Source organism: Ceratotherium simum, chromosome 30, assembly GCF_057802395.1.
Source record: "Ceratotherium simum simum isolate JZ-2026a chromosome 30, ASM5780239v1, whole genome shotgun sequence".
In the NCBI taxonomy this organism is placed as follows: Eukaryota; Metazoa; Chordata; class Mammalia; order Perissodactyla; family Rhinocerotidae; genus Ceratotherium; species Ceratotherium simum.
Genome location: NC_141929.1, coordinates 38,334,818 through 38,357,133, shown reverse-complemented (window position 1 = coordinate 38,357,133; position 22,316 = coordinate 38,334,818). Strand labels below are relative to the sequence as shown.

The 22,316-nt window shown below is 42.2% G+C and overlaps 1 protein-coding gene across 2 annotated transcripts in view; it reads right to left on the bottom strand.

Moving 5' to 3' along the window:
- The window catches only part of SHCBP1 (SHC binding and spindle associated 1), a 28,676-nt gene extending 13,683 nt beyond the window's left edge, over nt 1–14,993 (bottom strand). For both annotated transcript variants that reach the window (XM_004443432.3, XM_087420329.1), the window contains exons 1-8: nt 14,848–14,993; nt 11,950–12,117; nt 11,686–11,801; nt 9,760–9,968; nt 4,249–4,341; nt 1,033–1,266; nt 775–943; nt 347–467 (exon numbers count right to left, since the gene is read on the bottom strand). In XM_004443432.3, the coding sequence (XP_004443489.1) occupies nt 347–467; nt 775–943; nt 1,033–1,266; nt 4,249–4,341; nt 9,760–9,968; nt 11,686–11,801; nt 11,950–12,117; nt 14,848–14,962 (1,225 nt within the window). In that variant the 5' untranslated portion in view covers nt 14,963–14,993. The remainder of the gene's footprint in view (nt 1–346; nt 468–774; nt 944–1,032; nt 1,267–4,248; nt 4,342–9,759; nt 9,969–11,685; nt 11,802–11,949; nt 12,118–14,847) is intronic.
- Between the last annotated feature and the right edge of the window lie 7,323 nt (nt 14,994–22,316).

Below are 22,316 nucleotides of genomic sequence, written 5' to 3'. Positions count from 1 at the left end.
AACTTTAAAAAAAATATTGCTTAAAATATTTTTTTTTATTCTAGAAATGAGATTTTCTTTCCATAAACCACCTACAATCTGGAAAGTATGGTTCTTCCTAATGGTCTTTTTTCTCTGTATTTGTCTTCCCAACACATGTAATGCCACAAAGAACCATACCTCACTCAAGTTGCTCAAACACTGAGTCACTACCGTGTACGCTTTAAATACCCTTAATGTTTTAAGGCATCTCATCTGAAATCAAATGGGTTGAAATCATATTCTTGGAGCTTCAACAAGATCAGTGATTTACTATTTTCTTAAGTGTATCATACATGAGTTTGGTTGTGTGATCTTCCATACTCACCTTCCAACTCAATGGAGTCAGCAATGGAGAATGTGCCATGTACCACGTAACGGCCAGGACAAACAATAACAGTGTCACCTTCATAGCAGGCATTTATAGCAGACAACGGATCACCGTGGAACTAGAAAACAACAACAACATATTGCAAATATACGCCCCCAAAAGCAACCTGAATATTACTCCATGAGCCTTCTTGTTTCACTTTGAAAAAGGAGCCAAAACTGCACGCATAAGTATCTCCTTTGCTGCTGCACTGAGCCCAGTGCAGGCTTGGTGACCAGCGCTGACAGAAGGCAGTGCTCTCACTATCCCCACTGCACAGAAACCAGCTCTGGGAAGCTCCTGTAAACACTCTGTAGAATTCAGGAAAACCTGGGGTACATCGGAAGCAAAATAAAGCCACCTGGAGCAAGAAATTCTCCTTTTACCTGAATCTCTGTTTCCTCCTTACAAGGCTCCTGACAAAGCCTGTCCCTGAGCAGGGACCACAGCAGACCAGTCATCATGGTGGAGGCGACCACATGGGTGATCTTCTGACCATTTGGACGGATGCCCTTTGCTTGGATATTAGAATTCTTCTGATAACCAAACACATATCTTAAAGAAACCACACAGACCCATCAGTTCTCAGTAAGATAGCCGGTGAGAAAAGATGCCAACTAGCTAAGCAGAACAGATACACGTACCTCAACAAAGGATTCTCAATGAGTTTTAGCTTTTGTTTCAACTGTTCGATCTCTGAATACAATTTTAACCCTTCCACCATGGAGATATTTTCCTGCTCAGAATCAGAGTCACAATGTGACAAACTGCTTCTCAGATTTAAAAACTTCCTGTAACTTTCCTCACATTGAGACAACAGGTTGCGGTAGTCAACAATAAGTCCTGAGGGAACTCGGTCTTCAAGAATGTCATAATGCCTGCAAGTTTAAAAGCAAATTGAAATCCACCGCCTTTCAGACACATTTTCCTGTCATTAAGACAGCCCATTCAGTCCTCAAAGACCCAGTAAGAAAAGTGTTTTGTAGTATATAACTCAGGTACACGTTAAGTCTTTCTGAATAGCACTCGATTATAAGTGGAAGCTGTTGCAAGTTTCAAGCACCACTTCACTAAAGTCACTATAATTTTTCTTCTTTTGAGGAGTTGCTATTTTTTCTTCTTAGATACAAGCATTTGTGCTTTAGAAACACTGAAAGTTCACGTTGCACAATTTGTATTATTTGTATTTATATCATTATTTAATAAGAAATTATTTTCTGATATAGTAGACTCAAAATCTTAATAAGCGGGTGGCAGAGGGCAATCTGGGGGTGGGGGTGGGGAAGGAAGTATCCTAAATAGTTTCATAACAATGTTTAAGAATGTCATATTTATAGGATCAAAAATTAAAAATGATTCAAATCATCTAGTCCTTCTTCACATTTAAAGCACTATGGCACAAAATTATGCTGAATATTCCCTCAGGAGGAGTATTAGAGTATTTCAAAAACATAAGCCTTTGAGATTCTGAGGAAAAAAATAAACTGTCATTACTGGAGAGTGATTAAAACAAAATAACTCTGTATTGGACTACTTTATTGGCACTTAAAATTTATTATTAATTTATATATCAAATATATAGACAACAAAAAGTATTTCTAAATGCAATAAAATAATTTATGAATGTACAATCAAGAAAATGGATGTGAAGTCAATGGATTTGAGAATAAACTGCAATATTATTGTCGTTATCTGTAGTTTTAAAATAATTGCTTTATTTCTCAATTAAAAAAGTATATTGATTAGCTATGCCTTAGGCCAGAGCTTCTCAACCTTGGCTGCATATTAGACACACTGGGGAGCTTTAAAAAATACAGACGCCCAGGTCTCCATCCAATTGGTCTCTAGAAGTAGAGAGGTATTTTTTAAAGTTCCTTGGGGATTCTAATGCGCAGCCAAGGTTGAGAACTATTGCCTTAGATGATGTTTTTTTCACTCAGTCATGCTGTAAATAAGATAGGGGAAAAAAAACAGAACCACATCCTAAACAAACACATCAAATTATGGTGAACATTCAAACAGTATTTAAAAGGAATAAAAAATAAATTTATTTCCACTTTTCAAATAAATGAATTAGGTGAAGCTTAAAAAGCAAGGAGTTCGTCTGCTTTGGTTAATCCATACGGACTTAAAGATATTCTAGAAATCCACTTTACAAACAAGAAATTGGGGAGCAAACCACTGACTGCTTGATTAGGTCTATTAAGTTACGAAGATTAAGACTCAAATTTTAAAATAAGTTTCTAAGCATTTCCAATATCCATGCCAATCGGCTTATTTCGTCTCATTATAGTGATACTTCATAGTCTAGAAGCAATGAACCAACATCTGTGTCTCAGACCCATAAGCTTTGAAACAGTGTTTTGAATTAGAAAGGAAAAATATTTACTGCACAGTGCAAAATCCAGACAATATGGTCTGATTCCCTTTAAATCTTGACTGTTGATAGCTCTTCTCCTATCTTAGCCTATAGACCTTTTTGAAGAGTCTGCCTACATTTGATAACATTCTAGTTTATCCATCACGTACCAAAGTTCCTTCTCAATAACTAAAAGCAATTCCTCCCTTATGCTTTCCTACCTGCCAGTGATGTACAAAGTATGTACATAAATCATTTCCTGCTGTTCAAACACGTAAGGCTGTCAAATAGGAATAGTTTTTTTCCAAGTAAAGATTAAATTTGCCAGATATACAATATTCACCTACCATTATATTTCACTTCAATCAAAACCAATCACTGCTCTTTAAGAGCGAGTGTATCAAAATTAGAAAATTTGCAAGCATTGAAATTCTGGCATTTTATTGAATACGCTATGGGAAAATAGGAAATGCACAATGGAAAAATTGGAAAAGCTAAATAGAAGTTATAGCCAATTTATGAAGAGCTGAAATCAGATACACATAATTCTAAACCAGGTAGAACCATTAACCAGACTTTTCACATATTTTTTACTTATTATTTACTAGTAAACCAAGAGAAGCTTACTAAGTCAAATTGGATTCCAAAAATGTAGAGTTACTGGCTTATCTTATGTAACCAAATCATCTTTCACACGTGGAAAAAAATTATCTTGTACAATTTTTTTGGAGTGCAAGTTCTAATTTTATTCTTACTGCTGCACTGCCTATAAAATGACTACTCATGAATATAAGAAAACTTCTCTGGTCTTAGAGCACCATCTAGTGGAAGGCTAAATGCCACATGTAACAAAGCGCAGAAAAACAACTATTTGGGTTGCATGGTTGATTTGTGCTATTTTTGTACGGAAGGGTTTTTCCCGTCCAAAATATGATAAGTTAGAAGAAGAATGTGTTTAGGTATTTTGGAAACTCTTATTCACCACGAATATTAACTATTTAGTATTTTCATCTATTTGTCAAATAAGATTAAAGACAAGAACTTGACACAACATCCTGAGATAAATCTGTTCGTTTAGCCTACTGTGTTTTACTGCAGGAACTTATAATAAAGCCATATATCTTTAAAAGTACTCTTTAACAAAATGACAACAAAAAAGTCTTCTATAATTCAATTTAATTTCACTGTTTTTCAAACAATTGTCTTTGAATTTAACAAAGGCGTTTTTTTTAACACATTAGCTCAGTTGAGTTTTATTCAGATTTATAAAAGTTGTATGTTTTTGAACTCTCTGCTTTCAGACTCAGTTTATAAACACTAAAAGTAGGTTTCTCTGCACTTGTACAAATTCCATTTAGTAATTTGTCTATCGGTTACGCCATTTGTACATCAGTCTGTTTCTGTTTCTGTGGGCCCCTGATGTATATATACAACAGGCAGGTAAAATTAAACCATGGGTGGCTATTTTCCAGCGTGTACAAGGTCACTAATAAATACTTACAATCTCAATCGAGGTTCAACACATCTGACAAAATAATCGTACTCATCCTCCTCTTCTTCATCCCAACTCCTCCAAATGTTTTGGTAGAAAAACCTAAAAAGGAAATTAGTAACATTCAAATTCAATCACTGGCTCAAAATGTTAGGCTTTTGGATGGGTGAGAGCTACAGAGGAAATCAGAACAATTCTACCAACTATGGTGGAGAATGCTATGGATCTGCTACACAGTCTTGATAGGAGTCACACGGACCTTCTTCAGATGGGCTAAAGAAGTTTCTCCACAACACTGGCTCTGGTAGGACTTTCTTTTTATCAGAAGAACTACTTATTGACCATCTGTAACTGGGTGGATGGTAGTGCCATTTGTTGAGACAGAAAAAACTGGGAGAGAAACAGGTTTAGGGTTGACAAGAAAGAGTTCTGTTCTTGCCATGTTCAAATTGAGATGCCTGTGTGACCTCCAAGTGGATGACGTCTGAGTAAAGACGAATATACAAGCCCAGAGCTAGAGGGAGAGCCAGGGCTAGAGACACAAATCTGGGAGCTGCCAGCATATTGATGCATAAAAGCAAGAGATGAGATCATCTAGGGACATAATATAAAGCAGTAGTTCTCAACCCTGGCTGCACGTTAGAGTCCCCTGGGAAGCTTTTAAAAGTAGATTCCCAATCCTATCCAGGCCAATAAATCAGACTCTCTTGAAGGCTGGCAGCAGGGAGAGGGGTTGATATACAGGATCCATATGTTTTTAAAGTGCCCAAGTGATTTAACAGATTTTTTATTATGGAAAATTTCAAACATATACAAGTGCAAATAGTATCATGAATACCATGCATCCATCACCCAGCTTCAACAGTTATCAACTCATGGCAAATCTTATTTCATCTCGGGCCGGCCCTGTGGCTTGGTGGTTAAGTGCGCGCGCTGCGATGCTGGCGGCCCGGGTTCGGATCCCGGGTGCGCATCGAGGCACCACTTCTCTGTCCATCCTGAGGCCGAGTCCCACATACAGCAACTAGAAGGGTGTGCAGCTATGACATACAACTATGTACTGGGGCTTTGGGGGCAAAAAATAAAATAAATAAAATCTTTAAAAAAAAAATCTTATTTCATCTCTATCCCACCCACTTAATTCTGTTCCCCTCCCCCCACAATCCTGACATGGATTATTTTAAAGCAAATCTCAGACATCTCATTTCATTCATAAATTTGTGAATTTCCTGTACAGTATGTTTCTGTAAAATAAATCTTTATACCAAAAAAAAAAAAAAGTTTTTAATTCCTTAATATCAGAATATCCAGTCAGTGTTCAATTTTCCCTAATTGTCTCTTTTGTTGTTGTTTTACATTTGGCGTGTTCAAATCAGGATCCAAACAAGGGACAGCCACTGTCTTTAATTAAATCACTTTATTCTGTAGATTATCCCTCCCTCTTTTTCTTCTTGCAATTTATTTAATAGTTTCCCACACTCTGAATTCTATTGATTGCATTCCCATAGAGTTGTTTAACATGTTCTTCTGTTTCCTTTATTTCTAGTAAACTGATAGTAAGATCTAGAGACTTGAGCAGCTTTAGGAAGGATTTTTGGGCAAAAATACTTCATGTGGAAGTATTATTCCATCAGAAAGCACATGACACCTGGTCATCTATTTTGATGACGAGGTTAAGAATGATCAATGGATTCAATCAATGATCAATCGTGCTGTCAGCCTGATCCATCTACTATGAAGTTCCCCATCAGTTTTTTGCCAATAGTCATAGCAGACATTGATGATCATTGCCTAGAACCTTTATTTCATTACTAGTTGCAAAATACTGATATTCTGATCCTATCATTCTTTCTTCATGTATTAGTTGGACGACTCCCATAAAGAAAATTCCCAGGTGATTCTAAAGTGCTTCCAATGCTGATTACAGAGAGAGAAGAGTAGACAGCCTAGGACTGATCCCTGGGTAACTCCAAACATTCTAAAGTTTGAGCATGAGAGGAAAAGCCAGCCAAGATGACCAAGAAAGAAAGCCAATGACACAGCATCAGAATGGTGGTGTCCCAGAAGCTGGGAGGAGATTGTGTGAAGAAGATGGGAATGATCAAATAACTAGAATGTGACCCAGAGGTCAAGCAAGACGAATCAGAGAAGTGACAACTGGTGACAAGAACATGGAGGACTTTGGTGACCTTAAGCACAACTTCAGGGGTGCTGTAGGGACCGAAACATTACTGGAAAGCCAGGAAGCACAAACTGACTTTAACTCTGTCAAGAAGTTCTACTATTAAAAGGAAGGAGCAGTGAAAATGAAGCCATCTCATAATGCTTGTAAATTGGACTGCCAGTCTCTTCACTTCTAGAGTCCATCTTTAAAAAAAAAAAAATGGGGGCTGGCCCAGTGGTGTAGTGGTTAAGTTCACTCGCTCTGCTTCGGCGGCCCAGGGTTCACAGGTTCAGATCACGGGCACGGACCCACGCACAGCTCGTCAAGCCATTCTGTGGCAGGTGTCCCACATACAAAATGGAGGAAGATGGGCAAAGATGTTAGCTCAGAGCTAATCTTCCTCAGCAAAAAGAGGAGGATTGGCCAATGGATGTTAGCTCAGAGCCAGTCTTCCTCATAAAAAAAAAAAAATGAACCTGAGAATGCCTTTACTCAATTAAAAAAACTCTGCTGGCTCCTTGTTGCCCTCAGACTAAAATCCAAATTCCTGAACATGGTGATATGACATGGATTCACAATCTGGCTCTTGAGCACCTCTCTTGCCTCAGAACCCCAGCATGCAAACTCCTAATTTCACAAGCTCTTTAAAATCTCCGTGTGGCATGCTGGGCATGCTGCCAGAAGTGCCTTCCAACTTCTCCACCTGGGAACCTTATATTGACATTTCAAGACCCAGCTCAAATATCATCCTCACCAGTACCATATTGAGCATTCACATCTGCACGTCCTCCAGTGTTTATTCTCTCAAGACACAAACTTGAGAGGCAACCTTGACTTCTCCCATATCCACTCACATCTCCTCACCCCCCATACCCACTCCACCACCAAGTCCTAGCCATCCTACTTTCTCAATAAGCCTCCACCTGTCCTCTCCATCTCCTCACTCTAGTCTACTCTCTTGCCTCTTAACTGGTCTCCCTATTCCATCTCCCTCCATTTGTTTTCCACACAGCAGCCAGAATGAACCTTTTAAAACACAAAGCTGATCATATTCACCCTTGAATGAAAACCCTTCAGTGGTTTCCCACTGCTCTTAAAGACAACAATGATTAATTGGCTGACATAGCTCTGCAGCTTCTGACCCCTGACAAGCTCTCTAAGCTGGTTACCTAAGTCTCTCCCATTACTGTCTGTGCTCCAGCCATGCTGGCCTTTTGGCTCCTTCAGCTCACTGAGCTCCTGGACCTGTTCCCTCCCCCACCCCTGCCACAACCCCTTTCACCTAGCCAACCCTTCAGAACCAAGTTCAAATGCCATTTCCTCAGGAAATAAGCAGGTAACAGCAACCTGACCCAGTCTTAGAACACTCTGTAATTCTTCATAGCACTCCCTGCAGTTTCCAATCACGTATATATCTCTGTGTGATTATTTCATCAAAGGTCATCTCCCACCTGTAGACTGACAGCTCTCTGGTGATGGTGACTGTGTTTGTTTCGTGCACCAGTCAAATCTCACCCTCAGCACAGGACTCAACGCTTGAATACTTATTGAATAAAAAAACAAATGAAAACCCTCCTAATTTGACCTTTTCTGGGCACTGACCAGAATGTGAGCCATCAAAATTAAGAATATATTTAGCCAGGCTCCCCTTCAAATAATGCCATTACTAATTCCAGATACTTGTCTTTCTATCAACTTTTATACCCATAGATTAGCTCCCTGATTCCTAAACTCATCAATTATCCCTTTACCTTCAAATGCTTCAATTGATGGATTATTTTAAGTGAGAGAAATATACGGGAGTTATTCCAGGCCGGCCCCGTGGCTTAGCGGTTGAGTGCCCGGGCTCCGCTGCTGGCGGCCTGGGTTTGGATCCCGGGCGTGCACCGACGCACTGCTTCTCCGGCCATGCTGAGGCCGCGTCCCACATGCAGCAACTGGAAGGATGTGCAGCTGTGACATACAACTATCTACTGGGGCTTTGGGGGAAAAATAAATAAATAAAAATAAATAAAAGGGAGTTATTCCAATTCTGGACAGAAGCCAATTCTTTATATTTATATTGCTTGGCCTAATATTGAACATCTAGGGTTAAATGTTCTTACATACAATTAAAAATTTTCAATGAGATGTCTTGGAAGCAGGAACCAAGACACTCGGCTTCTTTGTAGAGTATTCAAATTAAGCTTGGCAAAACCAGGTTAACTCACTAATGAGTGAGTTAAAAACTGGAAAGTACTTTTTAAACTACAAAACACCAAGAACATCATTAACATGATCATTATATTATCCAGTCTTCCAGTTCCTGGAGGAATATAAGTCTATTTTAAAATAGCCAAAAGTAAGTCTTTCTTAGTGAATATACTTATGTACAGAAGATCCAAAAGAACTATTTGTATCAGCAACTGACAAAAGATTTATCTGGAAAACTGAAAAAAGCATACCTATTAATTCAGGTATGGGCTTTCCTTCTCACTGAGGGGACAAGGGGTGCACTTATGCAAGTGGAAATCAACCAAAAAAGGTTGCAAGGCATGAGCACATCTGCTAAGGATCCTGGAAATGAGAAAACACCTTTTTTGACCAGACACATCCTTGAAAAAACCGTGTATGGGTCTTTTCAGTGCACAGGTCCTGGTATACCACCTTCATCACTTTCTTTTTTTTTTTTTTTTGTGAGGAAGATCAGCCCTGAGCTAACATCCATGCTAATCCTCCTCTTTTTGCTGAGGAAGACCGGCTCTGAGCTAACATCTATTGCCAATCCTCCTCCTTTTTTTTCTTCCCCAAAGCCCCAGTAGATAGTTGTACGTCATAGTTGCACATCCTTCTAGTTGCTGTATGTGGGACACGGCCTCAGCACGGCCGGAGAAGCAGTGCGTCGGTGCACACCCGGGATCCGAACCGGCCGCCAGTAGTGGAGTGCGCGCACTTAACCGCTAAGCCAAGGGGCCGGCCCCATCACTTTCTTCCTTTCCTCTTATATTCAAGTACGTCAACCATAAGCCTTAGCTTTCAGAATTTTTAAGACAGTTTCCAAATATATACAAACAAAATTAAGAATCTCTTATCTTTTGTTAACATTTGGGGACACTGAGTGAAAGCTATACAGGAATCCTTTGTACTATTTTTTCAACTTTTCTGTAAGTCTGAAATTGTCTCAAAATGAAAACTTAAAACATCTTTAAAAATTTTTTTAATTTAAACAAGAGTCCCTTGTCTTTGAATATTTTAAAATATTGCAATGACCAAGTTTACAGTTTGAGTTTCAAATCTAGGTACAATATAACCCAGAATTACTGCATTTCATCCAAAGTTTCTGGCCACAAGATTATTTTTATCAACTCTCTTTCTACCTGACATGCTCAATTGCAAGCGCTGTCTGGTCAAATACTCCAGAATCATCAAAAACAACCCACAGCTCCTGCAGGGGCAACCGATGTTCCTTCAGCTCGAGGAGCTCTTTCATACACTCCAGGGTAAAAGTGCTCACTTGAGATTCACAGAGGTACGGGTCAGCAAGTCTCACTACAGCCTTCAAGGCTGCAAAGTCCACATCTGTGACCTGAAATTTAAAATAGTGTGACTTAACACATGGAAATCAAAATTAAGACACATATAAAACACTACTTATAGCCTGATTTGTTTGTTTGTTTGTTTGTTTTTGTTTTTTGTTTTTGTGAGGAAGATCAGCCCTGAGCTAACATCCATGCTAATCCTCATCTTTTAGCTGAGGAAGACCGGCCCTGAGCTAACATCTATTGCCAATCCTCCTCCTTTTTTTTTTCCCTTTTTTCTCCCCAAAGCCCCAGTAGATAGTTGTACGTCATAGTTGCACATCCTGCTAGTTGCTGTATGTGGGATGCCGCCTCAGCATGGCCGGACAAGCGGTAGGTAGGTGTGTGCTGGGGAACCCAACCCGGGCCGCCAATAGCAGAGCACGCGCACTTAACCACTAAGCCACAGGCCGGACCCTGGCCTGATTTTCTTTAAGCATGAAATGGGAGGGGGAAGCCTTCTTCTTACCCACATGGAACTTATATTGTAATCGAGGAGACAAATAAATAGGATGGTGACAAGTATGTGACAGAGAATAACTAGCAGGGTTAGTGGTCTGGTTTTCCTGGGATGGTCAGGGGGAGTCACTTCTGAGCTGCGACGAAGATGAAAAGGAAGCAGCATCTGAAGAGCAGGAAGGTGCAAAAGGTCCTGTAGCAGAGATAAGCTTGGCAGCCAGAGGAGCAGAAAGGCAGTGTTTCTTGCTGGAACCAAAGGAAGGAAATGGGGGTGGGGACAGCAGGAGATGAGGTGAGAGCTGGGGGCAAGGAGACCAGGATGTGAAGGGATGGAAGGAGCTTGGATTTTAACGTGTTCTCGAGCACAATGAGAAGCCATAAGGCCAACACCAGGCCTTTGGTAAATGCAATGTATTAGAGGTTTCAGGTAGAGGAAATGGCACACTGCTCTTTAAAACAACAACCCGGACTGCATTTAGAGAATTGACAGGGCCGGGGGACACAACAACGACATCATCATAATCAAATTATTAGCCTGAACTGCAACCAAAGATATTTGCATAATCCAAAATTTAAACCTCAGAAGGAGCAGCTACAGCCCCCGCCCTTGTCTGTAATCCCTGCAGTGGGGACGGCATTTTCTGAAGGAGCTTTGGCAACAACTCGTATTCACACTCCCTGCTGTCATATGTTAGTTTAACAGGGCTTTTGTGGTCCAGTTAAGAAACACTGAGAAAAAATTCACAGCTGTAATTAGAGTGCAAATTTAATGTAAAAAGTCCAGTCAGTTGAAAAATAAGATTGTTTTTACTTTCTGCAATGGAACACATTATCAAGAGATTAACCACATATCTACAAATTTGTTAGGCAAAAATAGGCTAGTTTTCAAATGCCTGTTTGGTTTGAGCTACATAATGGGCTACAACTAGAAGGTAAAAAATTAATTGAAACTCCATTGACTTCATAATCAGGCCTCTTTATTTTTTAAATGGTCTCAAACACCTCCTCCCCATCATAGGTTTACAACCCATTTCCCCTCATCAAATGACACTGAAACTTAAACCACCTCAATTCTCTGGTAGCTCCTCTTCAGCTGCCTTTAAAATTTGCAGAACACTTCACACACCATGGCAATTAGATGTGAAAAACATGCTACTTTCAATCAGCTCATAAACTTTAATTAAAAATATACACTTTGGCTATAACAGTCTGAAGGAAAGTGCTTTTAGCTAGAGACAAATGTCTTAACAACAGAATTAAATTTACCTCAACCAGCACCTCGAACACACTAGTGTGCCAGACTGCCCGCCATCCAGACGGTTCAAGGACCTTCTCCAAGAACTCCGCTGTGAATTCTCTTACCTCAGAGGCCTTGCAGTCAGCTACAAACAAATTAAACACAGAAAGAATGGAGAATGCATAAAACAGAGAGAAGTTAATAAATCCACTTTCTCAGAACCAACAACGGGCAGTCTAAAGGACTGAGATGGACAAACTACTTGTTAACTAAAGATAAGAGAACCAACTCACCTAAAATGTAATCTTGATAGGCTCTAAATCGCTCATAGAACAAAAGATGACTTGTTTGGAACAGTTCTGGGAAATGAGTTTTTCCTTCTGGCACAAAGCTTTGTAAACCGGTACCTGGCTTATCATGATTGCTACAATCACTGTATGAATCTTCATCTTGGAAGAAACCTAAGAGAACAACAAAAATAAGCAGGCTCAACTATCCCAGACACATCCAGTGCTTATACACTGCTACTGTTTTCATATCCTTGCTTAGAAACTCCAAGCAAAACATAAACAAGGATTTGGTATGATGCTTTCCTTACCTCTATCGTTGTCAGAAGAAACCAGTTTTCCAAACTTAAAAATATCTCAAAATCCAAGTTCTACTTCAAAATAATATGAACTTAAAATCTTTCACAGGTTAGGTTTTTGTTGTTGTTCTGTGAAGTTTTTCAGGGAGGCAGAGCAAGAGGGTTGTTTTTTATTTCAGTGGAAATCACCCAAGTTCTCCTTCAAAGGATACAGCTATGATTCTTACTATGGCTAGCAACGTGTAACAGTCAAATATCTTAGTCTTTTTTTTCCCAAAACAATTCCATAAAGCTGCATTAAAGTAAAGAGCTGGTTTCCTACACTCCCTCTCAAACGAGCTGAAGTCTCCTTTTATTTTCTGCAACATCAGTCTGTCAATGGTCCCTCAATAAACAGGGATGAGAGATTCTTAATAGTGCATAAGGTTTACTTCACTAAAGCTACTAGGTTCCCCCTCACTAATTTCAATGACTGTACCTAAGGAAAAGATTAGAAAATGTTAATCACATTCGGGTTGGGCTGTATGTAATTATGTTTCATAAGGCCTGATTTGGCCAGTGGCATATCTAATTCTGTGTAATATGATGTTTTTAATCAACAAAACGACTACTAAATAAACAATGCTGAGGGTAGCATTTAGACTCGCAAAGTAGTTTCCAGAGGTGGTTTCAGGGAACGTATCTGAGACTGTTATTAGCAGCAGTCTTTCTCTCCCTCCACCCCCTACATTTTCTCTTTCTTCGACTTCTTTGCCCCTGTTCAGCCACCAGAATTACTTGACCCAACAGATGACCAAAGTGTACTCAAGGGGCTACTGCTCTCCAACAACAGTGCACATGAGCCTCAGAGGACATCAATATCTTACTAGCTGTGAGACAACCTCTCTGTGCATCAGTTTCCTCTCCTATAAAGGGAAGGTAAAATAGTATGCCTACTTCAATTAAATTGAGAATTAAATAAATTACTTGTTAATCACTTACAACAGTACCCATCACATAGTATATATAAATGTTTGTTAAAGAAGTAATACCTTCACCTCACACCCATTAGGATGGCTACTATCAAAAAAACAAGAAAAGCTATCAAGAAAACAAGTGTTGGCAAGGATGTGGAGAAATAGAAACCTTTGTGCACTGCTGACAGGCATGTAAAATGGTATAGCTGCTGTGGAAAACAAAATGGTAGTTCCTCAAAAACTTAAAAATAGAATCACCATATGACCCAGAAACTCCAGTTCTGGGTATACACCCCAAAGAATTGAAAGCAGGGTCTCCAAGAGATATTGGTACACCCACATTCATAGCAGCATTATTCACAATAGCTAAAACATGGAAGCAACCCAAGTGTCCATCAATGGATAAATGGATAAGCAAAATGTGGTATATCCATACAATAGAACATTATTCAACCTTAAAAAGGAAGGAAATTCCGCAATATGCTACAACATGGATGAACCTTGAGGACATTATGCTGAGTGAAATAAGCCAGTCACAGAAAGACAAATACTGTATGATTCCACTGATATGAGGTACTTAGAGTAGTCAAAATCATAGACAGAAAGTATGATCATGGTTGCCAGGCCTGACAGGAGGGGGAATGGGGAGTTATCATTCAACAGGTATAGAGTTTCAGTTTGCAAGATGAAAAGAGTTATGGGATTGGATTGTGGTGATGGCTATACAACAATGTAAAAGTATTTAATACCACTGACCTATACACTTAAAAAATGATTAAGATGGTAAATTTTATGTTATGTGTATTTTAACAGTAAAAAAAGAGGAAAAGAAAGAATACCTTACGTCAGCACAATTCTTTACAGCCACTTTGAAAGTACTGCTTTTCACACATTATTTCACTTCATTGACACCACTCTGTAGGACCATTGGCTCTGTTTTCCAGATGGGAAAACTGAAGCCACGTGACTTTTGCCAGTTCACAAGAGGGGTTAGTAGTGGAATTAAGTCACATCCATGTTTTCTCACTTTGTCAGGACTTTCTAGTACACAATGCAACTGAAAATGTTAAACTAAAAACCTGAACAAGCTTAAAATATCAGGAAAAATAAATAAATAATGGAATCTCCATAAAGAGGCAGAAAGGACTGAGAACTAGACCTGGGTTCTATTTTCAGACTCTGTCCCAAATTGGCTCCGCTAACTTTGGGTACGTCACCTGCCCTCAGTGCTCAGTGCAGCTATCTAGGCCAAGGGTTCAAGTTGCTTCTTTCGGGAAAGCAGAGTGTGGTTCACGACCTCCTGTGAGATGCGGATAGAAAAGGTGAGCCCTCCCGCACAGAGACAGGCGCCCCGAGCCTCCGGAAGCCCACCCAGACATCCGGGCTGGGAACTCCCGGCCGGTCAACTCCTCCCGGTCTCGGGAAGCTGAGGCCAGACTGCCAGGGAGAAGGGGCAGTTGCCCAAGGTACCGCCCGACTTTGACGTCCCGAGAGTGGGTCGGAGCCTCGCACGGCCACCATCGTCACCCCGCCCACGGGTCCGGAAGGCCTAAGACCCGGGCGCCCTCGGGGGGCCCAACGCCCCAGGCCGCCGCGGACACGGTCCGCCGCTGGGAGGCGGCTCCTCGGCCGGCAGGGCGGGTGCTCACCTTTCTCGAGGGGCGCCGGCTCCTCCTCGGCCCCCCAGCCAGTGGGCTCCGGCCCCGGACACGGCGCCATCGCCTCCGACCCCAGCCAGACACCAGCCAGCACCCCGTCAGCCATTTCAAATTTCCGCGGGCGGCCTCCTAGCCTCGCGATGTGATGATGCGGGCGCTTCTGATTGGAGAGTGGGCCGAGGCTCTGGGGCCAATGAAAGAGAGGCTTGCACGGCCCGTGTCCGCACGGGCCCCCCCCCCTGCAGCCTCCACCGAGCGCGTGACCCGCGCCTGCGCGCTGTCCGCTGGCGGGCGAGAAGCTCTTCTCGCCCCCGGGTTTTGCGTTTCTGTTTACAGGGAGGCGGTTGACAAAGTTGAATTGGGACGTAATTTGAGGTGATTTTCGAAGAACTAACAAGCCATGCCTGGAAATGGGGCTCTTAACCTAGAAGTAAAGAGCCAAAATGAGAGGCAGTGGAGCGTTTATTTTGGGATCACAGAATTGAATTCGGGGAGCACAGGTTCAGGTGGAAACCCAAATAGTGTCCCAATTACAGGAGAGGGGCTTAGGGTTTTTATGAGGGAAAGGGAGGATGAGGTGAGCTGTATTAAAGAAGAGTTCGTTGGTGCTGGGTTAGGTAAGGCTAGGTTTGTACTTCATAGGTTGGCCTGAGGTTCCGTCCTCAGACAAAAGGCCAGACTTGTACTTCATTGACTGGTTAGTTGTGGGTCACCAGTCGAGTCCAGTTTCATCAGTCCTTACAAACAAGATACCCTTCTCCATACTGACTTCTTTGGATGGTTAGTGGTTTGCAAGATAAAGAAAACAAAATGGGCAAGACGATTCCTCTGAAATGGCTGCTCTGGCTCTATTTTAAAATGGCTCCACTCATGTCGTCTTTCACAGGGTATAGAGGAAAAGGCCCTGGATGGAGAACCAAAAACATAGTATTTAGACTTGCTTGTGCCATTACTAGTGGTATTACCTTGGGAGAGTCACGTCACCTCTCAGAAGATCATCTTCAATTGTAATAGCATATTGGCCTAGGTGGCTCGGAACCTTTCACCACCAAAAATCAGCCTCTCTCTCTCTCTCTCATTTACTACAAACACACACACACACAGAGAATATTTTCAAAGATGTCAGATTAAATTTAGTAAGTAAAAGTATGTTTTACCCATATTTATTAATCAAAGGCAACTATAATCTCTGATAATAACAGCTAACATTTATTGAGTATTGTGTGCAAGACACCCTCCTGCACACTTTACCTGCTTATCTTCTTCAGTCTTCAAAAAACACCCTACGGGGTGCCGGCACAGTGGTTAAGTTCAGCACACTCTGCTTCAGCGGCCTGGGGTTCATGGGTTTGGATCCCAGGCTCAGACCTACACATCACTCATCAAGCCATGCTGTGGCAGCATCCCACATACAAAATAGAGGAAGATGGGCACGGATGTTAGCTCCCGGCCACTCTTCCTCATGCAAAAAGAGGAAGATTGGCAACAGGTATTGGCTCAGGGCCAATCTTCCTCACTCCACGCCACCCCCACCCCCCCCCCACCCCCCCCGCAAATCCTATGAGACAGGAAATATTATTCCCATTTGACAGATGAGGAAATGGAATCACCAAGAGGTTAAGTATCTTGCCCAATTTAAGCCAGCATAGCCAGGATTACAAACCAGCCAAACTCCAGAAGCCACCCTTTAATGCTTCTGCCAGGCCATATCTGGTCAGAGCTGAGATGGGCCAGCGATAGCAGAGGTTACCAGAAGACCAGGTGGGATGAGTCCCACAGAAGGCCAAGAGCCTGGTAGTGACAGTCAGGCTGCGCTGTCTCATCACAGGGAAAACATTTCCGCTTACTCCCTTGAGGGAAGACCTTGGGCTAAAGTCTCTCAGATCTCTTACAGCTGAAATGCAGTGGAGCCAGGAGAGGCAACTGTGGAGACCTGCACTTAATTGAGCTTGCTTTTCCAGGAAACAAGATTTCTTTGACTTGCGTACAGACTCTGATCTTAGATTTATTCGTTTACTGAGCAAACATTTATTGAGCACCATGAAGTGAAAACACACAAAACAATAAAATCAAAACTAGCATCAGACCTTGAGGACTAAGCTAGCTTTCTCTTAATTGTCTTTTTAACTCTCCCACCCACAAACCCCACAAGTGGCAGGATTTTTCCTCACTCATCTCCCTCAGTGCTGGAGACAAGATAGCTCTCTTGTTCAATTATCAAATATTTCATCAACGGTCAAGATATTACCCAAACCAGTGCTTCTGGAAAAGTCTTGGAAAGGAGTAGGAGGCCACAGGGTCAGAGACAAAACACCCTTGCTGCTGCAAAATCCAGTAAGGACAAATTATTTGTTAAAGTGGATACTTTTCCGAACCTCTGTCAATGTTTATTTGTTACTTGCTCGGATTATATCAAAAGTTTCTAGAGTTTTCCCTAAGCGGAGCCCTTTTAGGAGCACACATTTCTTGGGAGTTTGCTTTCCCTGCCCCCTCACCCTTATCCTAAGGAAAACGGTTTGCCTTCTTCCTTTCCAATCCCTCCACCCACGGCCCATCACAACATTCTACCTGCCCTAAGGAGGGGGGGTGGCACCCATTATTCCTGGTCTTTTTTATATCTTCGCTCTGTTTCTCACCACTAGGTCCTTGTACTCTCTTTACACATGGGCTCAAATGTAACTGCCCTCCCCGAAAACTTCCCAAAGCCCATTTGCAATCTTGAGACACTGTTGTCACACTTTTTTTCCTCTATGACACCAACTGCTCTGAGGGAGCGCCCTTCCTCTCCTGCTTGCCTGGAGGCCAGTGGCTCCCTCCAGAGGCCTGCCCCTCTGCCCCTGGGCCCTCTGCAGCCAAATCAGCGCACTAGGTTCCCCAAGGACAGGAAACACCCTCTAAGGTGGTGATTCATTGTATAGCTAAGGGCTTTGGCTCCCCTGGGAGACAGGGGTCTACTATAGTCCTGCTACCCAACTACAGAACGTGACTGCACGCGCATATGAATGAGTTTCTGAAAGCAGACATGGACCAGTGCAAATTCTCAACATCAGAGGAGGGTAAGGAGGGCCCCCAGATCCTGGGAGGGGACCCCCTGGAGAGGTTTATCCCTCCATCCACTGTTGTAGGGAGCTCCATGTGGCCCCAGGGTGAGCAGGTAGCCCACGATGTTCACTCCACTGTAGGGAGAGAAGAGATGCTAGGTCCCTGCTACTCTGATTTGAGAGTCTGAGGCTCTCATTGACAAAAACAAAAACAAAAAATGACAGCCAGGTCTGAATTTTGGCTTGTATTCTCCACTAGAGGGCAGCTTAAACTTTCAAAAGAAAATAAATCTTTAGCACTTGGTAAAACATTGAGGAGTCCTTCCAGTAAGTTTCCTCCAGGCCCTGTGTGAGGCTCTGGAAATGAGAAGGGAACAAATAAAGCGAGCTCTTGCCTTGTGAAGCTCACAGTCCAGAGAGGGTACAGACATATTAAACACACAAGAACATGCAGTGAATGTAGAGTCAGAACCTGGAACAACTGCCATCAAGGAGAGAGAATCCCAGGCATAGCGCTCTTTGCGTTGGAGGCTGTGGGAAGACCTCTCTGGGGAGAGGATGTTGGGCTAAAAGCTTCAGGATAAGACAGAAGCAGCCATGGTGGGAGAAGGCAGGGGATTCAGGAAGAAGAGGGAAACCTAGGAAGGGAAGGGGGTGATTCAAGAAGAGGGGAGCTCCAGCTCTAGAGGCCCTGAGGAGGGGGACAGGGTGGTGTGTTCCAGAAGCAGAAAGAGTGCTTGAGGCTTCAGCACAGAGTGTGAGGGAGGAAGAGGCTGGAGATAAGGCTGCTGGAGTAACGATCCTTCATAAAAAGTCCAAGTTTTATTCAACACATAATGACATGCCATTGATGAGCTTCAAGGAAGAAGAGGTGACTTACCTGATGCTCTTGCCAGAGCTTTCTGGCTGCTGTGTGGAGCATGCATTGCAGAGAGACTTTGGCATTTGGCTACATCTGCCTCCTGCCCACATAGATCATGTAAAGCTAACAGGAACACCACACGTTTGCCCACTGCTCTCCAGTTTACAAAAGTCATTTCATTTGATCCCCAGCCCTCGCCTCATGTCTTTCCCCTTTCTCAACTTTGCTATGCAATGTTTTCCTAGAGGAAATTTGTTCAGTGCATTCTCATGAGTCACCCAAAGTTAGACAGATCCGTAAATGGGGAGCCTGGACTCTAACCAAGTCTGCTGGGCTTCTGGTTCAGGGCTCTTTTAATTTTGACTTTAGCCGGATGGTCCAAATATATGTTAATTGATATGTATAGATAAATATAAATATATTTACACATATATTTTTAATTTTTTTTACTTATATTTGTCTACACATATCAAGTAAAAGTGATGCTCATGCACTAATCTTCAAAACCCTGCAGGGAGCAGGCCAGGCATTTAACTCTCCGTATGCCTGGACACATGTAGTCCAGGGAACCGGTCCAGGACAGAACTGAAAATTCTTAAGAAGGTTCAGAAGAGAGGAAAAGAGCTAGTGCCATTCATGTGCCCTCTCACTCCAGCCCTTGGACACCCCTAGACCTGCACAGCCCCGTGTTTATGCTTATATTAACTGACGGTAAGAACACAAGTCAGTCCTTCTGCTTCCAGCTATGATGAGCAAGTAGGACTGAATTGACTTCTAACCATAAACAACTAGAAAACTGGACAAAATATGTGAAACAACAGTTTTCAAGCCACAGACATAGCAGGACTGTGATCCCTGAGAGAAGGGAAACAGATGACAAGAGCCCTGTAATCACCCCGGCTTTCTGCCTGGAGGCAGCTCCTAGACTGTGGTGCAGGGAGGGATTGGAGCAGAGCATGGCATCCCACTGAATTACAGAAACAGAGATCAGAGTTTGGAGAGACAGAGGTGGCTGGGATTTTCAGGAAGGAGGACGGGAGAAAGACCTGATCACAAAAAGAGATCCAGAAATCTGCAGAGGGTTCCCCTCCTGTCTGTTCTTGAATAGTGAGCCACGCGTACACAGGGTGGAACTCCATGAGGCTGGGCCAAGAAGCTATAAGTTAAATGAGAACCAAAACTCACACAGGCCAGGGAGACATCTGAATTCAGACTAGCCAGAGAGGAGATTCCTCAAAGGACTAGTAACTAGACTATATGAAGAATTCTTAAAACTCTACAGTAAAAAAAACACAAAATAACCAATTAGAAAATGGGCAAGAGACATCAACAGACATTTCTTCAAGGAAGATATACAAATAGCCGAAAAGTACACCAAAAGATCCTCAACAGCATTAGCCTTCTGGGAAATGCACATCAAAACCACAATGAGATACCACTTTATATCCACCAGAACGGCTATAATCAAAAAGATGGAAGCCAGCCCTGATGGTCTAGTGGTTAAAGTTTGGTGCTCTCACCATGTCAGTGGCATGGGTTCACTTCCCAGTCGCGGAACCACACCACCTGTCTGTCAGTTGCCATGCTGTGGTGGCAGCGCACATAGAAGAACTAGAACAACTTACAACTAGGATATACAACCATGCACTAGGGCTTTGGGGAGAAAAAAAAAGAGGAAGATTAGCAACAGATGTTAGGTCAGGGCGAATCTTCCCCACACACACACAAAAGTGGACAATAACAAGGGTTGGCAAGAATTGGATGAAAATAGAACCCTCATACACCACTGGTAGGAATGTAAAACAGTGCAGTCACTTTGAAACAGTCTGCTAATGGTTAAACATAGAGTTACAATATGATCCAGCAATTCCACTCTTAGGTATATACCCAAGAGAATTGGAAATATACGTCTACACAAAAACTTGTATGTGAATGCTCATACAGCATTGTGAATAATGCAGCATTATTCACAATAGCCCAAAAGTGGAAACAACTCCAATGTTTGTCAATTGATGGATGGATAAACAAAATGTGGTATATCCATATGATGGAATATTATTCAGCCATAAAAAGCACTGAAGTTCTCATACGTACTACAACATGGATAAACCTTGAAAACATTCTGCTAAGTAAAAAAAGCCAGTCACAAAGCACCACATACAGTATGATTAGTTTTATATGAAATATCCAGAATAGACATATCTATAGAGGCAGAGTGTAGACCACTGGTTTCCTAGGGCTGGAGAAGATGAGGAGTAGAGTGGGATAAGGGAGGTAATGGTTAACAGATGCAGAGCTTCTTTTTGAGGTAATGAAAATTTTCTAAAATTGATTGTGATGATGGATTAACTCTGTTAATATACTAGAAGCCACTAGCATTGTACACTTGAAATGGATGAATTGTATGACACGTGAATTATATCTCAATAAAGCTATTAAAAATACCAGAAATTGGGAAAACACTAGAACAGTTACCTCACAAAAGAAGATATACAAATAATCAATAAGTACATGATATAATGTTCAGTGTACTTAATCATCAGGGAAATGCAAACTTAAGCCACAATGAGACAGCACTCCATACCTACCAGAATGGCCAAAATTTAAAAAAACTCAGTGGTTTACAGATGGTTCTGCATGACATGCAGGCACCACTTGAGAGTGGACAGCTGCAGCACTTGGTCCCTCTCTGGACACCCCTGAAGGACAGCGGTGAATGGAAATCTTCCCAGTGGGCAGCAGTTCAAGCAGTACACCTGGTTGTTCACTTTGCGATTATATACTGATTCATGGGCTGTGGCCAATGGTTTGGCTAGATAGTCAGGGGCTGGAAGGAAAGTGATTGGAAAATTGGTGACAAGGAAATTTGGGGAAGATATATGTGGATAGACCTCTCTGAATGGGCAAAAAATGTGAAGATATTTGTGTCTCATGTGAATGTTCACCAAAGGGTGACCTCAGCAGAGATTTTAATAATCAAGTGGATAGGGGGACCCATTCTGTGGGTCCAAGTCAGCCACTTTCCCCAACCACATCTGTCATTGCCCAATGGGCTCATGAACAAAGTGGCCATGGTGGCAGGGATAGAGGATATGCATGGGCTCATCCACTCACCAAGGCCGACCTAGCACCAGCCACAGCTTAGTGCCCAACCTGCCAGCAGCAGAGACCCACGCTGAGTCCCAGATAAGGCACTGTTCCCCAGGGTGATCAGCCAGCTACTTGGTGGCAGATTGATTACCATGGATGACTTACATCATTAAAGCGGCAGCGTTTAGTTCTTACTGGAATGGACAGCCTGGGTACAGATTTGCCTTCCCTCCACGCAATGCGTGTGCCGAAACTACTATCCATGGACTTACAGAAAGCCTTCTCCACCACTGTATTCCACACAGTATTGCTTCTGATCCAGGAACTCACTTCATGGCAAAAGAAGTGTGGAAATGGCCCATGCTCATAGGATTCTTACCATGTTCCCCACCATCCTGAAGCAGCTAGTTTCATAGCAGTATGGACTTTGAAGACTCAGTGACAGTACCAGATACGTGGCAATACAT